This window comes from Anoplopoma fimbria, chromosome 11, assembly GCF_027596085.1.
Source record: "Anoplopoma fimbria isolate UVic2021 breed Golden Eagle Sablefish chromosome 11, Afim_UVic_2022, whole genome shotgun sequence".
Classification (NCBI taxonomy): domain Eukaryota; kingdom Metazoa; phylum Chordata; class Actinopteri; order Perciformes; family Anoplopomatidae; genus Anoplopoma; species Anoplopoma fimbria.
This window is the reverse complement of record NC_072459.1, coordinates 6482631-6502629: the sequence shown is the minus strand read 5'-3', so window position 1 is coordinate 6502629 and position 19999 is coordinate 6482631. Positions and strand designations below refer to the sequence as shown.

At 43.7% G+C, this 19999-nt stretch overlaps 1 protein-coding gene across 1 annotated transcript; it reads left to right on the top strand.

Annotated features, from left to right (window-relative positions):
* The first annotated feature begins 574 nt into the window (after positions 1-574).
* epn2 (epsin 2) lies at positions 575-19397 on the top strand. The gene is given in 11 exon segments (XM_054607172.1): positions 575-828; positions 7509-8229; positions 8845-8999; positions 13625-13737; positions 13985-14089; positions 14548-14680; positions 15199-15351; positions 16046-16138; positions 17505-17717; positions 19079-19351; positions 19354-19397. Coding segments are annotated over 10 exon segments (1713 nt in total). The 5' UTR covers positions 575-828; positions 7509-7798.
* Positions 19398-19999: the final 602 nt, after the last annotated feature.

The following is a 19999-nucleotide window of genomic DNA, read 5'->3' as shown; positions in this document are numbered from 1 at the left end:
GTATTCGTATTAGTTTGTTGCACTTATTGTATTCGTATTAGTTTGTTGTACTTATTGTATTCATATTAGTTTGTTGCACTTATTGTATTCGTATTAGTTTGTTGCACTTATTGTATTCGTATTAGTTTGTTACACTTATCGTACTCTTATTAGTCTGTTGCACTTATTGTATTCATATTAGTTTGTTTCTGTACTTTTGCTCTGGTTAGATGCTTGTTTAAGAAAGGAGATGCACTTATGACTTCTGGTGACTAGTAGTTCTCTTGAATACCTATGTTGAATACACTTATTGTAAGCCGCTTTGGATAAAAGCGTCTGCTAAATGACTGTAATGTAATATAATGTAATTTGCAATCCCTAAAAGAGGCCTTGTCAAGCAGCACTGTGATATACATTCTATGGAAATAGGGCCCACCCTGTTGCATGTGAGTACTGTTCAATCTTTGGATCAAATATGTGATTTATTATTTATCATGATGGGGACTCTGCATTGCCCTGTTGCTGTACATTTAACATGACAAGGCATATAGTTTGCAGTGGGGGGGAGCAAAGGGTCGGTCTTTCTGCCCGCCTTGGTCACACCCTTCCCAGCCTCCCTCCTCCCTCCCTCCCGCTCTGCCCGCCATGTTCTGGAGGAGGAGATACGTGTAGCCTGGCTTTGGCTGGATTAGCATTAGCAACACTTAGCTCAGGCGGAGGCGCAACAAGCTCCCCTGAAAAATAACTCCTCTTCTCTTTCATTTTTTTTTCTCTCCCCTCTTTTTGGAATTGACCAAACTAGTTTATGGGTTCACATCCCTGGATTACAAATCAAACCAACACAATATGGTAAGTTCGCGTTTTTTGTGTGTGTGTGAGTGTGTGTGTGTGTTTCAACACAGTTGTTTTGTTTTCCCAGTTCGCTCTGGCGATGTCTCCACCGAGCACCCGTCTTCGCCTGCTAGCTTGAGTTGCTAACTAGCCTAGCGTGCTAGCTGGCCGCGTTTTTGCACTGAAAACACGTTTTTTTTTGGGAGCCGACCAGAATAGTGTCATAATAATATGAGTGTAATGAATGTAAAGAGTCGTATGCAATAGTTTTATAGTATTTTAACTACGGGAGAGGAGAGATCTGCCACCGGCTACGCTAGCTCTCATCCAACTTTTTCCCCTTAACATTGCTAACTAGCTTATCCTGCTAGCTAGTGACAACTTATTGCCCGCATGTTTGCACTCAACTTGCGCAAACTTAGCCCTCCACTACGCCCAAACATTATTACGCAACTCAAAACAGGTCAGTTGACTGAAATATACATGCAGAAGTTTGCCTTTCTAACGTTAGCTTAAGGCTAGTTTAGCTCCTGTGCTATCAATCACACCAGCTCAATGAAAAGCAGTGATTTGTTCTTTTTTTTGTTGTTTTGTTTTTAAAGCAACTTTCAGTAGATTATCTCCTCTACTAAAGCACTCTGCTTTGAAGGAGGAGATTTCTGAATGAGATCATACTGTTGTGAGTCATCATATTTGTTGAGATTTTTAAGGGGAATGCTTTTAAAGACAGTGTTTAGGGGTTTGTTTTATTAGTTATAGTCAATGTTCAGCTTTGTATTGCACTGAGCTCATATAAACGTGGCCTGGGAGAGGGGCAGGGCTTTGTCCATTGTCACTGTGATCTGTCAGTCACAGTGGGTGACACAGACTCATCATCATCATCATCACCTTCCTCCTCACTCCCTCCCCTTGACTTGGCTTTGTCTCGGTCAGGTCAGGGAGGACAAAAGACAGGGGTGACATGCCGATGAGAAGGTGTCTCTCTTCCCCATTACATTTACATTTACACTACAGTCATTTAGCAGACGCTTTTATCCAAAGCACCTTTTCTACTTGTGCTGATTGATACCCAACACTAATAGCTCGTCGTATAGTATTTTTACATTACATTACAGTCATTCAGCAGACGCTTTTATCCAAAGCGACTTACAATAAGTGTATTCAACATAGGTATTCAAGAGAACTACTAGTCACCAGAAGTCATAAGTGCATCTCCTTTCTTAAACAAGCATCTAAGAGCATAAACCAGAGCAAAAGTACAGAAACAGACTAATACGAATACAATAAGTGTAACAAACTAATACGAATTCAGTAAGTGCTCATCATAAACGCACTCCTCTCACAGTCACTTTAAATACTTTTATTTTTTAAAACACGTTAGTGCTTTGATTTTTCTCGCGGTTGGATTTGATTTGATTGTTAGTTTTGGTTTAAAAGAATCTTAATCCCCCGAGTAGCTGAGCGGTTAAAGGATTAATTACTGGTGTAGGTTGCTGGTGGTTACACTCAAATGGAGCTCAAAAGAAGTAAATGGACGGTGAAGGCACTGGCTGGATAACTTGATGTCACGCTGTTGCACACACTCCTCCTCCCCCCCCTCTCTCTCTTTCTCTCTTTCTTTCTTAACACAGATATTGTCAGGCATATAGGCACCTGGTTGTGCAAGCCTTCTATCTCCAGACAGATCAGCTTTACTCTTGTTGTTTGAGCTTGGCAAGGTAGACCTGTTCTCAGCCTACTGCTTCTCAACCCTTAATGCTAATCGCAGTTTACCTAGGTTTAGCCAAGACACACCCAGAAACTGGCCCATGCAGAATACAGAATAGGTTCGGCTTGTTGTGTTCTCGCATTCGACGGCACACTTGTGTCCAGCAGTCGAGAGATTTACCGGCATTTTGAGATGTTCAACAAACTCTTGTATGTCATGGCGTGGACTCATGCGCTACACTTCCTTTTTATCAATCATGATTACATTTTTTTTTCTACAGACGCAACACTTCGTAAGCACATCAACAACAACTGCTGGAAGTCCTCTACGTAAGCCAGAGTCATGCGATTACACAGACTCTGATATGATTAGCCTATTCGTGTAGTTTCTGATAATCGTATCATCTAATGTTCCAATGTTTTAACTAAGTGTGATCAGGCATTTTTGATAGCCGACATAGCTCTACTGTTGTCAACAAATAGGGTCGGAAATTGACCCATCAAAAAAATGCTGTAAACTGCCCCAATAACAATCTTGCAGATCAGGTCTTGATGTCCCCCTAAATACCTCTGCATAAGAAATTGATTTAAAGTTCAGCAAGGAATTCACCTGTTGATAAGCAACACAACCGCAACATTAGATACACATGTTGTCAGTCTGTTCAATGCATTAATTTTATCCTTGAAATAAACATGTTTAATACTCTTTTAATTCACTTTGTTATAGAGAGTTACGTTTGCTGCTAGAAGGTTTGCACAGGAAATGAGAACGCTGGATCACTTTTTCTATTGCATTTCGAGTAAAATTGTCCACAGGCCTTTTGCATGATGGACCTTATGCTTTTTTTTTTCTGCTGCTACTTTTAAAGTTGTTTGTTGAATTGTAAACATCACAACATCAAAGTGTATTGCTTTTTGTTGTGACTAAAATCCATTCCCAGAAGGGCACAGATCTGATAATAATGTTATCAGTATCTTATTTGGTTAAAACTGGATTCCACCGTTTGGCTTAATTTTAATGTTCTGACTTTGCATGTAATGGTGCATGTAACTGTGACATAGTCCACTGTGGAGGTTATGTGGTTCATGTTTCGCAATGACACATGTCCGAGGTAGTTTCTCTTCTCTTTCCCATTCAAAAAAAAAAAAAAAAACTGGCTGACTAAGTTTAGACTGAGCCTGACTTTTCGTGTGGGCACTGCCAGTTTTCTGCTGATGCTACAGTTCTGTCCATCTCTAAGCATTTACAGTCAGGAATTTCTACATGAACGTGACAGCTTGATGGCGGAAAAGACAGCCGAATGTTTCGATGTCAACACGACTGATATTAAGAAACAATCCATGGTGTTGAATGAAATCCAGTGTAAATCCAGGACTGCCATTAGCACTTTGTATCGCAGCATGTCTACAAGTATAATGCAGGAACAGGACCGCTGATCGAATTATAAAGAGTATTATTATACATGAGAGGAAGAGGACTGGCATGAGTCGATGCCATTATTTAGATAATTTTCGCTCAAATTTCTTCAACCTCCATGTCTCTCTGTCAGATACAGACAGAAGAGGAAACCGAAGAAAGCTTACTATGTGTGTGAGTCGATCTGAAGCTGCAAAAAGTAGACCCCACACTAAAGCAATTTTATGTTTATCTCCTTTTTTTCCAACAATAACGAGGCATAATGGCAAAAATCGTCATTCAGACATAATGAACCTGCAATGACACATGAATATTTATTTCTAAACACACACAAACACAAGTCTTGTGTGCCGTCTCTTCTGGTCCTTGGAGCTCGAGGGATCGAGGCATAGAAGGGCTGAAGGAAGGCGGGCCAGCGGTGTGTTGTGGTGGGGGTTGTTCCTGTGTGTGTGTGTGTGTGTGTGTGTGTGTGTGTGTGTGTGTGTGTGTGTGTGTGTGTGTGTGTGTGTGTGTGTGTGTGTGTGTGTGTGTGTGTGTGTGTGTGTGTGTGTGTGTGTGTGTGTGTGTGTGTGTGTCCGTGTGTCCGTGTCGGGGGTGGGATGGACAAGACAGACTCTCCTCTCTTCCTCCTGTCTGCCATTGGTGAATAGGTGATTATAGCAGCAGATGTGTCATTAGGTCTGAGCTGCATTCATGCGGATGCAGGGCGAGGAAGAGGGTGACGAGGGAACTTTTTTTGGGGGGGGGGCATGCTCCACAGGAATCACATTTCACTCTCGCTTAGTAAATTTACCCCCCCAACACATACACTCACACTCCTCCTGGTTTCCTCCCCCGACCCCCATTGCTAGACAGGAGGCTCCCCCCGAGACAAACTCATACACATGCATAGGTAGAAGTACAGCTTTCTGCTTTTTTTAAGTGAAACATTCGACCTGTTGCATTCAACACAGAGTCCGCATAGACTGCTGATCACTTTTAACACTCTCCCTCTGTTCGTGAAAGCATTAGGTTGTGGGGCATGTCGGGGCAGGCGTGGTGCAGGGATCAGATTACTGAATAGGAGAAGTCATCCCGGGTCTCCCCTAGAGAAACAGTGGGCACGAAAAGATCCAAGCTGCTATTTATTACAGAGAACAATTAAAAAAAAATAAAAAATACATTTGAGTAAGTTTGCAGTTGATGTCGATGTGTGCAACTGTGCCAATGTGGTGAATAACAGTAGAAGGGATAAGAGTGTGTGTACGCTCAGGATATGTTCTGTGGATAAATAAATGTAGACCGGTCCGTGTAATACTCTGTCTTAATGGTCAAGCCGAGGAGATGCTGCTGTGGTTGGTTCAAACCCTATTACAATATCGTCTTTCAATGGAATCGACTTTTCTTTCCAAGCTGCACAATACCATAAACATGAAGACGGTAATTGGTAAACAGATGGCGCCTAAATAGTAAATGGCTGTTTCATTACTTCATTTCATGTTCTAAAGTGACTTTCTTTCATATTCAAGAGAGTTTGCATATTGATATTAGAAGTGTAGGTCACAGCTATGCGTCTCCACACACTTCTATACTGTGTGTGTGTGTGTGTGTGTGTGTGTGTGTGTCAGGAAGTGATTAACAGCTGGGCTGCTGATCTGTTAGAAAACAGGACGGAGGAGTCATCAGTCTCTCCTGTAGTCATCTTCAGACTGGAAATGGTTCATCTCCCCTGCCACCCACCAAAGGGTGGAAACACCTTTTTACTCACTCATTGTTTTTGGCATCCCTCACAGGAATATTGGCCTACTGAAAAGATTCTGACGTGACGGTAAAGAGCATAGATAAAGCCTCATTTAAATAAACGCTGTTAGAGAATGATGCTCGAATAAATCGGAAATTTAGTCAGCAAAACTTTGAATCCAATTTTGCTAAAATTAGGGATTGTTTGTATGCTACTCCGATACTTACCATATCTCAGGAGAAGTTGCCCTTTTGGTAAATAAATGTATTAGGTGGGTGCTAATTTTGTTTTGTCAGCTCTGCTTTGACAAAACAAAGAACATGGAATTTGTGCAAAGGGAGCACCTTTGCACAAATTCCATGTTCTTTGTTTTGATCACGTTTTTTGGGGGCCGATCAGTTGAAGCAGCATTGAACGATCACCGATCTCATTTGAAGCCTTCTACGTATCACAGCATTAATTATTTATGTTACTCATCTTGACAACATTGCAAATTAAGTACTGAAATTAAAAGATGGAAAAAGTATCATGAATAACATATTCCACTCTCTTTCTTAGAGACGCTCTCTCTGTCTTTATAAGCCTCTTTTTAAACAGAAGAACCCTCATTACACTGGCTTTGCTTTTTTACACCGAACCAAACAGAGCCGGTATAAAAACGCCCCTATTGTGATTTAAGATCGCATGCTGACCCGACGTGTATCTCACAGCAGTCATTCCATGTTGGCTTTTCCCTTTTTACACAAGCGTTGATTCGGCTATTACCGATATTTTGGGAAATCACCAGTAGAGACAATCGATCAAACTATCCAGATTGAATATCGTCAGATAAAGGTCAGTGGCAGATCAGTTTAAGGCATTTATCCAAGAAACCAACAGCAACGAAACATTTTTTGACGATGGTTATTATTAGCAACTAGTAAAAAGCACCACGTTGCAGGTCAATTCTTGGTGGACCTTGTTGATGCAGGGAAACACTGTGACTAGGACATCATTTTCCTGTGCGACACTAGATGTATCTTCTTAAAATAGATTGTTCTATTATTTTGACGTTTTTCACGGCATGAATCTTCTATCTGGTTCCCACTAATCTTGTGTTTGATGTGATAGTTTTCTTTCTTCTATTTCAAGCCCACCCGATACACAACGTTACCACCAGACCGACCACAACACCCTGCCTTTTTAAAATTTGCAAATGAGTCAGGTTACTGTAAACTCAAGCGAGAATACAAAAGGTGGAAACACAATTCTTGGTCACAACACCGCTGTCCTGCATAATAAGAAGAAGAAGGCAGGCTCTCTGTCAGAGCATGGAAATTGCTTAACTAAGTGTGAGAGAATGAAACGTGTTGTTTTGTCTAGTTTCAAAAAGGAAGGCTCCTATAAATACAGATTATCTTCGCAATCTTATTGTTTAGGTGTGGAAATCAAGATTACGGTCAAACATTTAAGAAAGAACATCTGATTAGACCAGTCGTTTTACCAGATGTTTTTTTGTAGTACGTCTTGTAATTGAAATCAAAACATTGTCTGAAATATAAAGGACATTTATTTCTGCGACGTCTCACTAATGAAAAGTAGGTTTCTTCTTGTGACTACTCGGGGGAAGGAATTCGTTGAGTTGGGTTTGTCTGCATGCATCTGTTTAAGAGAAGCGTGATGTTATCACAGCGCTAAAAGGAAAAGTAAGCTGCTGGCATGTTTCTATGGGGGCACTTCAGTAAGGAAGCGTTTGCTCTTTCAGTTTGGCTTCAGCAAATTTCTCCGTTCTTCTTCTTTTGTTATCTTTTCACAAAATGTCCTTTTATTCTTCTCTTCCTGCCACTAACCTGTGTTTTGTCTGTTTGTTTCCAGGTGATGGCGCGGTCATGTGTGCAGCCAGCGCTGTGTGTTTGGAGATGGTTTTAACAGACGCCGTTCTGGAGGACTCAGGAACACTGCACTGGCCTGGAGAAGCCTCATAAACAAACACACACGTACACAACACACACACACACACTAACACACACCTGTGTACTTGAAGATTTACAGATACACAACGCCACCGCCGTGCCTTGAGAAAGGACACGGGCGCACAGACGCATAAGCGTCCACCCAGAGCACACACACAGTTTCTTTTCGTCTGTGTCACCACGGCTGCCAACATGCCGAGCTCCACCATCCGTCGCCAGATGAAGAACATGGTGAACAACTACTCGGACGCCGAGAAGAAAGTCAGAGAGGCCACCTCCAACGACCCCTGGGGCCCGTCGTCCTCTCTGATGTCCGAGATCGCCGACCTCACCTACAACGTGGTCGCCTTCAGCGAGATCATGAGCATGATCTGGAAGCGGCTCAACGACCACGGCAAGAACTGGCGCCACGTCTACAAGGCGCTCACCCTGCTCGACTACCTGATCAAGACGGGCTCGGAGCGGGTGGCGCTGCAGTGCAAGGAGAACATCTTCGCCATCCAGACGCTGAAGGACTTCCAGTACATTGACCGGGACGGCAAAGACCAGGGCATCAACGTCAGGGAGAAGAGCAAGCAGCTGGTGGTGCTACTCAAAGACGAGGAGCGCCTCAAAGGAGAGAGGTAAGAGCTTTATGAAACACGTCAGGACAGACGCACAGCTGTTGATTACCTTAGGGGTCACCTTGTGTTTATTCATATTAAGGTCGGGCCGATTTAAAGACGACATTGTCAGACATCATGACTTAAAAGACAGGAGAGAGACAGATGGCCTGAACGCACATGCAGCAAGTTGCCTGAATGTTAATTAATTAATATCAAATTTTAACTGAACCCACACAAGAACCTGTCACCAGTACTTCTATTAAACAATGTCTCAAGCTTTCAATATGTCCCATCTTATTAAAGCAGATGAGACACTTTAATACAAAGAATCTCTCGAGCACTTTACAACTCTAAGCAATGATTCATCTCTAAGACGCCATGTTACCGTCTCTTCTGCTTTTCTAACTTACACTTCTCCACCACCGGTAAGAAGTGCAGTCGCAGTACTTGAAAGATTTGTAGATGTCTTCCCCAGCTTAACAGTCTTAAAGGAACATCTCATTATTTTTTTCGTTCTAGGTCTCCATTTTCTTTAACCTCATGCTTATTCTGTCCTTTTGGACGCCACTCTAGCGATGATAAGAATTCTGACTTGAATCAATGAGTGATTTCTTTTTTTTTTTGTCCGTCTAGGTCTCAGGCTTTGAAGACCAAAGAGCGAATGGCCCAGGTGTCCACAGGGAGCAGTCAGATGGGCTTTGGCCGAGGCTCGTCTCAGCCCAACCTCTCCACTTCCTACAGCGAAGAGTACGGCAGGTCAGAGGGCTCGCCTGCCTCCTACCACGGCTGTGAGTGTTCTCTACTAGTTATCACTCACACACACACACACACACACACACACACACACACACACACACACACACACACACACACACACACACACACACACACACACACACACACACACACACACACACACACATAGCGCTCATTCCATATGTTTAAGCCACATATGTCATACAGAATATCCCATTATACTGTCCCAGTTGGTGCAACTTTGGCCTACATCCTGAAAAACCTGCCCCTCCCCCGTGTTCTGTCTCTGGCTTGCAGTCCCGCAGTAGGGCTGCATTCCTTAACGCGCACACGCATGCACGCACACACACACACACACACACACACACACACACACACACACACACACACACGAACACAGACAGAACCCCCCCCATCAGCAGCAGCTTCTATCATCCGCATGACAGAGGAATCTGCTCCTCTTTTCAGTGATACGCTCACTCCTCCAGGGACACGGTGAGTTAGAGATATAGAAGCTCAGAGAGACAGGGGGAAGAGATGCATGATGGAAAAAAGAGGAAGTGACTGGAAACCAGACTCTCCTTCCATTAATAAAAAAAGGAGAAGAAATGTCTGTTTTTTTGTTAATGAAGGGTGCAGTGACACATGTTGGGTTTATTTTCTACAAATGCTCATTACTTCTGCCTTCTGTAACTATCACCATATATTGATTAGCCTCATATCTCCACAAACACGAGCTAGGAATGACCGTGACACGTCGGTGATAACTCATCACTACTTTCTGTGTTCTCTGTTCCTAAGTATCCTTACCGGTACTCTTGTCTTCTTGCCCATTCAAGCGGAGAATTAAAGTTCAAATGAAGTGAGGGAGGGGCGGAGCTGAAAAGAATCAGAAATCCCAGTCAGGAAACGGGGCAACTCAGAGCGGGAAGGAAGGGAAGAATGGAGAAGTTGAAATGAATGAGTTATCGTCGGTCTCTTTTCATCCTGTGACCCCCCCAGTCCTTTGTGCACAGCAGGATGGTGGTGTGTGTGTGTGTGTGTGTGTGTGTGTGTGTGTGTGTGTGTGTGCGTGTGTGTGCGTGTGTGTGGTTCCTACGTGTTGCACGGAGCGTCTGTTCATCTTTATGCTTTGTGGCTCGCATTCCTGCATGTGCGTTATGTTTGAGTGTGCGGCTCCGAGGCGGAAGCTCCAGCGGCTGAGTCATCAGTTGAGAAAACTGAAGGAGAGTCCAGCCAATGGGAGCGAGGCGGGGGCCGTCGCTGTGGGTGTTTCCAGCGGGGGATTTTTGGGATTCCAGTCCAACTTTTTTTCGAGTATTGTTGTCCAGACGCGCTGTGAATGAACGGCCCCGCAGGTGTGACTGTTGGTGTTAACCTAGTTTATCCCCCATCAGTCCCCAAAGTATCTGAAAGGGTCTGATATAGGCTTGATCCAGGCATTAAAATGTCCTGATTTCAACCATGTGATTACATTTGGCTATTAGAAACTTGTATCTACCTCTGTGTGTATGTGCGTTGAATATATTCTGCGGCTGTGGTTTCCCTGAGGTTGACGAGCGAGTAGTGAAATCAGCGTCTGCTCTTTTTCTCCTCTCTAGTTTTCTCCAGTGATGCTTTTTCATCTTGAATGTTCAGCAGTTCAGTTACTCCAACAAGTTTTTCTCTGTTGAGCACCAAAATGTAAACACAGGAGATGTATTTAGTTTTATTGTCATTTATCCTCTTCTGTCGCTTATACAGTTTAATGCAAAATGTCTTGAAAATGTTTGAAGAAATCACATCTAAGGACCTGCCTCACTCCTCAGGTTTCACTTCTTTCTTGTGTGTCTGGTTGACACCCTGGGATAGAAACCCTCTGGGGCCATTATTGCCACATAAATCCTCCACAGCTGACAGTAGGCGTCATGAGGCCATTTCACTCTCTCCCAAAACTCTCTGTTCAGAGCTTGAATTGCATTCTGCCCCTTTAGACTCCTAGCTTTGTTTTAAAGGGTTCTGTAAGCTCATATTTTAAATGTAGCACCACAGAAATTTAAGATGAAAACATAAGAAACAATTGAAATAAACAGCCGACGCATGATCGTAGCAAAACGGTAGTAGCATTTTTCTACGAGCAGGCAGAGCTGTGTCCGTGAGGAATGCCAAGAAATTGTGATTATCCATATATGGTCCATTCCCACAGTGGTGGGTGAGAACCTGGTGTGTTTTAGTTGGCTTTGAGTTTTGTTTATTTGTCTTTCTGACCCGCTTCTAAAACGTTTTGTGCTGTGTGTTTTCTGTATTTGCAGTTTAGTCTCTGGTTTGGCTTAGTGGTTGAAAGAACTGTTGTAGAAGCGCTCTCTTGCTTTGCTGTTGTCTATGGAGAGAGGCGGAGGGGTTCAATGTCTCCTCATCGTTTGAATCAATGCATTGGATGTAATGGGAATTATTAACAATATTTATGATTTTTATCTATAACCTAAAGCCATGTTGGTTCTATTTTTTCTGAAAAAGTTATATATATATATATATATATATATATATATATAAACCATATTTAACTGTCTGGTTTCTTTAGTATTCTGTCCTAAGAATATACTCAATATACATACTCAAAAAAAACATTATTATTATTATTATTATTATTATTATTATTATTTAATATATCTTGATAATCATTGACATCAATCAACTTTAAAAATACATGTCGTAATCCTTTTTTTTTTTGTTGGCCAAATCGTACAGCCCTACTTTATTTAATAATTAGTGGAGAAATTACCGGGTTGTATTCCACTTATTACTATATGATTGCAGCCTATTTTACAGTTACATTGTCTCTGCGTTGGCTTCAGTACCACTGGGTTCACTGTCCATTTCGGGCAGACATGTAGCCGTCCCAGCAGCTAACCAAACACCCCTTCACCCCGTGTTCCTCTGGTCACTTTCCCCCCGAGACACACAGTCTGGAGACGGAGATTTTGGAGACGAGGGTTTGAGAATCAAGTGAGGCAGGAAAGAAGATAAGAAGTGAGCAAGGAGTCAAGTAGGGAGGAGAGGAGACTGACTCAGGTCTGAGGCTAGTAGACCTGCAAGACAGAAGCGGTGAAATAATTATTAAGAATTGTAGAAATGAGGCTGTAGTGCTGTTGCTTAATCATCACATAGTAGATTTGGTATGTTGTTATTATTTATGCATATCCCCAAAATGATGAACTATAAAGTTGGCAGACATTTCCAGGAAGGCCAAGCCTTTTTAACTGTGAAAGGAAATGTCAGAGTATTCCTCTTTTAAAAGAAACGATCTGTACCATATCCTCATCATGGAAACAATTGATGTGGCAAATTTACTCTGCAATGTTTATAGAGAACTGCTGACGTGACGTCTTACTTCCTGCTGACGTCTTGAGAGGGCAGGAGGATGTTCGTCAAAGTGCTTGTGAAAGTTTCAAAGTTAATTGTGTCATTAAGTGAAACCAACCGTTAGTGTTTCCCCGAGTCATATCTGTGTCAGTGTTGTTGTTCTGTCTCTGGCTCAATGGCCTCTCGTGTGTCTTCCTCTAACTGTTTGCACTCGGAACAGCTATCAGAGTGATGTAACGTTCTACACAAGATCATCATGGAGTGAGTGAGTGAGTGAGTGAGTGAGTGAGTGAGTGAGTGAGTGAGTGAGTGTTTGGGAGTGTCCGCATCAGCAGCAGGGCAAGTCACGACTGGTCCTGCTTGTTTGGAGCAGAGACGGAGAGAAGCACTCTTTATTATTTAAGTAATACTGCAATTATTTTCAATGCATACTGTTAAAATGAATAAAAAAAATTGGTTTTGTATATGAACAATTAGATTAAACCCTAAGAAATCAGTATGAGAATCCAGACATTTACAACATTTGTACGTACAAAACTGCACTAAACTGGTTTGCTGATAGACGATGAAGCAGGAACGGCGACTTTACAGAGAGAGAGAGAGAGAGAGAGAGAGAGAGGATTGCTATGAGTGATGTCACTGTGTCTTGTCATAACCTCCCACGCTATGGTTCCCACGGAAACCGCAAAGTCACAGTTTCCAAACTCAAAGACACATGATCACCCTTTTGAATTTAAGAATTCACTGTTAATGAAACTAAACTTTTAACATTTTAACATCTCTCTACTGACCAGGTTGTCGTGTGTGTGTGTGTGTGTGTGTGTGTGTGTGTGTGTGTGTGTGTGTGTGTGTGTGTGTGTGTGTGTGTGTGTGTGTGTGTGTGTGTGTGTGTGTGTGTGTGTGTGTGTGTGTGTGTGTGTGTGTGTGTGTGTGTGTGTATTTGCAACGTGCAGTATCTTGTGTGTTTTTGCGCTGCCACATGGCCCTGTCTAATCCAATAAACTGAATGGAACTGTCATCCCTTAGAGGCTCACATAAGGCCTCTAATCACACACACACACACACACACACACACACACACACACACACACACACACACACACACACACACACACACTGTTTTCTATACAGTAAAAATGTAATTAAAATTCACGACTCTGTGTGATACGTGTTATTATCACTACAGGACTTGCTTTTGGAATATTAAAACAGAATTTCAGTCGCCAGTTTCAAGCACAACTACATTTCACACAGTATGCGATGGAGTCTCATGTGGCAGCGACGTTAACATATGTTCTGAATGTGTCTTTCTTAGCCACGTCTCCCAACGCGGGCTCCGAACTGGAGCAGGCCAGACCCCAGACCAGCGGAGAGGAGGAGCTCCAGCTGCAGCTGGCTCTGGCCATGAGCAGAGAGGCAGCAGAGCAGGTACACACACACACACACACACACACACACACACACACACACACACACACACACACACACATACACACACACACATACACACACATCATTGAATGATTCCATACCTGTCATGATCTCTTCTCACTGTGTGGCTGTGTTTGAACTTTGCAGATCGTTTACATTACATCTGTGGAAAGCAGCTCATTTTACCTAGAATTTACACCCGTGTTGCTTATACTAACTGTGCTGTGGGTGTGTGTGTGTTTAGGAGGAGCGCATACGCAGAGGGGATGACCTGCGACTACAGATGGCCTTGGAGGAGAGTAAGAAAGGAGGTCCAGAATCAGCAAAACTGGCCAAGAAGAAGAGAGAGGTAAAAAAAAAACCCACAAATGTGGAGACGAGAGCGACTCAATTATTCCATTATATCGGTCATGAAACAGTCGTCTTGTCTCTACCCATCCTATTATTTTGTTCTGCCTGACGATGTCTGCCGCCTAATGAGCAGTAGCGAAACTGGCAGCAGACTACCTAGTTCACTCATCATTATTCTGCCCGAATAGCTGGCTGGCTGGAGTTTAAGGGCGCTCCGAGCTGAAGGGATGAAGAACGGTTCATGTTTTATAGCAGAACAGAACGACCACTGTCATTGTGTTTGAAAAGGATAACGACTAAGCTACGGATTGTCCTTCCTAACGTTTTTTCCCTCCTTATCTTTCCCCTCTCTATCTTAACTCGTCCCATTCTTCCTTTTTCCTCTTCTGTCTGCCTTCTTTGTTTTTTTATTTCCTCGTCTCCTGTCTCTTAATCTCTCTCTCCGTCTCTTTCCAGCCGCAATCGTCTCTGATGGATCTGATGGTCGTCCCTGAGCCCAGTGCCAGTGCTGATCCCTGGGGTGCAGGGGCCGCGGGCGGAGCTGGGCCCGGGGCTGCCGCCGCGCCAGAAGACCCCTGGCATTCATATGGTATACACACACACACACACACACACACACACACACACACACACACACACATACATACATCAGATGATATCTAAACACTGACATACGTCGTTGAGAAGTATCTGTGTACAGAGTCAGTTTCTCTGTGACGTCGTCATCTCTGCTTTCCACCTGCAGCTCGTAGGACTGTGACTCTTTGTTAAGTAGGAATGCTGCTCCACTGGCTCACTGGCATTACTGCAAGGGAGGGGAGGAGGAGGAGGAGGGGGAGGGAGGATGTGAGAGAAAGGAGGGAGTGAAGGAAAGGAGTGTAGAGGGACAGGGAGATGGGGAAAGGAGGCTGTGGGGGAGTTTGATATGTAAATGTTGAAAGAGAAATGAAGAATGGATGAGCAGTGGTTTTTAAACCACTTATCTTATTCTACCGTCCTCCTGCTCTCTTCATACCTCCCTCCTTCCTCTTCTTCCTCAAATTTGCCCTTACGTTTTTGATGCGTCCTCTAACCCCCGGTCTTCCCCAACTCTAAATCTCCTTCCAGGGTCTGCACCTAAACCAGCTGCCCCAGTGGACCCATGGGGGGTCACTCCTTCTGTCCCACCCATGAAGAGCAGCGATCCCTGGGCAACAAACTCCGCTCCTGCCGCCGACCCCTGGGGCTCCGCGTCCGCCCGCCCTAAAACCTCCAACACAGGTGACCGTCAGGGGAAAGAAGGAGCTTTTTCGGTTACTAAGGCATTCACTGAATTAACCAGTCAACTGTACCTCCAAATGACAGTTAGTTTGTCTGGGAATGATGTACTTGATTGTACTGATTGTACTGAAACCCAAAACCTGCCGGCAGGATGGAAAACCATGTTTTTTCATTAAACAATCTCCAAAACTGTGAAAATACATCTGTATCATCAGATTTACATCTTTTCGACAGTCCTTTCAACATATCATCTCCATACGCACATACGCTTCCGTATGAAAAAGCAACCAAAATAAAGCTTAACATTGTGATATTTCTTTAAAAACATATATTCTACATGTCTCATTTAATATCTCGCTCCACATCTATTGTTAAATCTTGACCAGATCCTGTAAAAAACATTAAATTCTTGGCTATGTAGCGCAAATAGGAAACCATGTTTGATTTTCCTGAGACTTAAAGAGGCTCATGCAGTACACAACAACGAATGCTTATGCACATGTGCATGCTTTCACTTGCTTATTGTTTTATCATTATTATCCATTGTTTTACCCAATTATCCATACTCATTCATACTTGTGTGTTTTGTTTCCATCTCTATCTGTGTGTATGTGTGTGTCTGCTGTTTGTTTATATGATTTTGTCTGTGTGTGTGTGTGTGTGTGTGTGTGTGTGTGCGTTGTGTCCTTTCCAGGTAACTTTGACCTGTTCAATGCATCCAACGGTACGTCTAAAGAGGACTTCTCAGAGTTTGACAGCCTGCGCTCTTCCTCCTCTGTCCCCACTGGTACTCACCCTTGTCTTCGTCTCTCTAATGACCCGGAGTCTGTGTTGTTTTTCCCCTCAGGTGTCTGAAACGATGCCTGTCTGCAGACACTATGTCTTTGCAGGGGGGGGTCCAGACACACACACATGTCTTGTCTTTTTATGTGAACACCAGGCCAGAGCAAAAAACAGTCGATGATTTTGTATCACTGCAAATGCGATCAAATGCTGCAGTAATCATATCAAATGGTGAAAAATAGCTGTTATTGCTCTGGTCCGGTCCCATATCACCGTGGTGAAATATGATGCAGCTTTTATGCTTTTATGGCTAAATGCATTATTAGACCTGAGCCATCCAGTTCATGGAATCCCTTTTATAGATCTGCTCTGATCTGTCTGGTGCATCTGAACCAAGAACAGAAACTCTAAAATAACCCATTCTCAACCATTCAGGTTGGTGTGTGAGAGAGGGGCTCCAGTGAACAGTTTGGCTCAGGTCTGGAGTGTTTTTCTTCCCCGTATGGTGTGACTGTCTGTGGGTGTGGGAGGGTAACATTGGTGTCTTGACTTTAGTTCCAGCCGAACACAAAACACCTCCGATACCGTCAAGGACAAGGTGAGAAGGAACACAAACACGGAGTACAGAGTAACTTTTTCCCAGAAGGGACGAGTCACCACACAGAGTGAAGAGGACACAAAACACAGTGATAAGGAAGCAGGACGAGTTGTGGAACTGTCACAGATTGAATCAACTGAAATCTACAGGATTCATTGGGCGTTAATAACCACTACGCCTGTCTGATCTTGAGTCATGAGACTTATTTTTTTTTTGGAGCTCTGCTCTGCTATTCTGTTTCTGCTCTGAGAAGACAGTTTTTATCTTTTGACATTTCCTCTGGTGTTTGTTGCTGCTGGCATGCTGGGTTTGTGCGTGCTCATGTGTGAGTTTATTAATGAATGTCTGCAGTCTGCCACTGCCGTCTGACTGCTGCTGCAAAAAAAAAACCCAAAAAACGGACAGGCTGTCTGCCTCTGATGTCCTCACATAAAAGCATGTTCTGATCATTTCATTGCATCAACCCAATTTAAGTGTGGGTGCTCACGTATAAGCGGGTGATAAGTAAGCAGGTTTACACAAAGAAAGAATAGACAAAAACAACTTTTTTGATTATCTATTTGACCTTTTAGAGTGTACTTAGCTCACTATCACAAATATAAACAACCCTTTCACAAACCAGCCTGGCGTCTGCAATCCAAGACCAGATAAGAAACATTATCTTCCTCTCTTCCTGATGCCTCAGTGTTATGTTATATTATTATGTTTTTGTTCCCCCAAAGAGCCGTTAAGTAGCAGTTTCTCAACAATACAACTGCTCTTTGTTTCCAAGGCGACGGGGGCGTGGCATCGCTCGCCAGCAGCGGCAGCCTGGACCTCTTCGACCCCCTGCCCGGCTCCATGTCCATGTCTGGCATCACGAACCCGACCAGAAAGACTCCAGAGTCCTTCCTGGGTCCCAATGCTGCCCTGGTCAACCTGGACTCTCTGGTGACCAAACCGGCCCAGCCTGCACCAATCGTCAACCCCTTCTTAGCTTCAACAGGTGGGAGAAAATATCAGGAAGTTTGTTCTCTCAACACTTTTTCAAGAGATCAGTCAGTGGAGGAAATGCTTTTATATTAACGTACAAAAGAAATACAACACGCTGGTTAATTCAAACTGATGAGATAACAGGTTGTGTTTAGCCAGGAAGTGCAGTCGCTAAGCTAAGCATGCAGGCCTGAACACACACAGGCAGACACACCCGTCCACACAGCTCAATGCGGAATCATTTACCCTGCCCTGTCTATACCAGCAGTAAACTGAGAGATGAGTCATACCTGATGAGACTCATAAAATGGCCGTATAGCAGTAGTAGTAGTAGTAGTAGTAGTAGTAGTAGTAGTAGTAGTAGTAGTAGTAGTAGTAGTAGTAGTAGTAGTAGTAGTATGGTGTTTAAACTCGGATCGTGTCACGGATCAGAGTCATGGATCGGTTCACAGATCGGATCAGCACAAAAGGAAAAAGGGAGCAAATATAACTTTTAGAGATCTCTGATCATGTTTTCTTTGGCCACTGATGCTGATTGCTGATCATTGATGATACATATTGACACATACAGATCCCTTTGTTGTTTGATTATACAGCTGGTTTACAAGACTATTTATTTTTTGTGCCACTGTCCCCAAAATCATTTCACTCTGAAGTCGTTGTAAAACATGAAATATTCTAAATGTTATCCTTTTACTTTGTTAGAGTCATCTATAGTTTTTCTTCTTCTTCATATGAACACACAATTCATATGATAAGGAAATAAGATAGTATTTTTATGGATTAAAACAAATCTTGTCATTAGTAGTTTTAATAATGTGTTGTCTGCTTGGAGGTTTTGTAAACGGCTCATAATTCATCTCTAATGTATATTTATGTTGTTGTGAAAACATCTCCTTCAAACAACTGTATTTCTCACAACACTATATTTAACGAGATTACGTGTGAACTTCGCCCGATAGTCCTTTTTACTGAACAGAGCCCGAACACATCATCATCATCATCATCATCATCAAACTGAACAGAGCCTTCGTTCGTTGGCCGTTAGCGGTGCTGCTAACGTTACTAGCTCCCCTCCTGTCAGTTTAAACACAGATTGGTTGTTTTCAATGTAACATTATCAGAGAACGGCATTAATAGTGAGATCCTGTTCGCATATTTTACTGAATATCGGCGGATAAAGATCGTCCGTAAACTTTTATTTCACACTGTGATGGTTAATGTTAAACTGTGTAATTAATCCGTGGTTCACACGCTGAACCGTGAGGGGGGGATTCTTACAGATCACGGATGGACAGTGATCAGTTGCACCACTGAGCAGTAACTAAAGTACTCTGTGAGCTCACTAACGCTAGTCTTCTCCTTTTTGTTCAGGAGGTTCTGCTCCAGCTGCAGCAGCCCACGCCAACCCCTTCCAGGTGACCCAGCCAGCACCACCCACCCTCAACCAGATGCGGGTCAGCCCCATGCCCTCCGGCTTCGGCGCCGTCGAGCCCATGGCCGTCTCCTCCGGGCCGCCTCCGCCCATCGCCATGGTCCCCCTGGCGGGTATGACCCCCATGGCCCACGTGATGCCCGGAATGGGGATGAATACGGGGATCCAGACCTCCATGTCCATCCCACAGCCCCTTATGAGCATGCCACCCCAGACCGGGCGCAGCCCGGCGGAACCACCAACCCCTTCCTTTTGTGAGGGGGATGACGGGGGACGACTTGCCCCAGAGTAACCCCTCCTCTCTCTCTCTCTCTCTTCTCTCTCTTCCACTTTGGCTCCTTAAGAAGCTTCAGAATGAACAAGGAGATGTCTTATCCCATTTATCCCTTTATAACCAACTCCCAGCCAGGTCGTAGTCCCAGCCTGGCCTCCCCCCCGCCCCCCTCCCAATTTAACACACTCCTTTACTCCTTCCTCCCCCGTCCCTTTGTCTCCATGCTACAAGCTGCCTAGTCCCGTGTGTTCCATACTGATCCGTCTTCAGACTTACAGAATAGCAGTGGTGTTTACAGTTTTTCCACAGAGGGAGGACGGGAGCCAGTGTCTCCTCCCCCTTTGTCCTCCTCTCGTGTTCACTCACCTCCTCGCCCCTCACTCCTCCCCTTAGGACTGCTCTTTTCTTCTTCTGTGGTGGAGTGACTGGACAGTCTGACCATACTAACGCCAGGATCTTATCTCTTCACTAGAGCTAATCTTTTATAAGCCCTGTCAGCTGGTGCGTGTGTGCGTGTGTGTGTGTGTGTGTGTGTGTGCGTGTGTGTGTGTGTGTGTGTGTGTGTGTGTGAGTGTGAGTGTGAGTG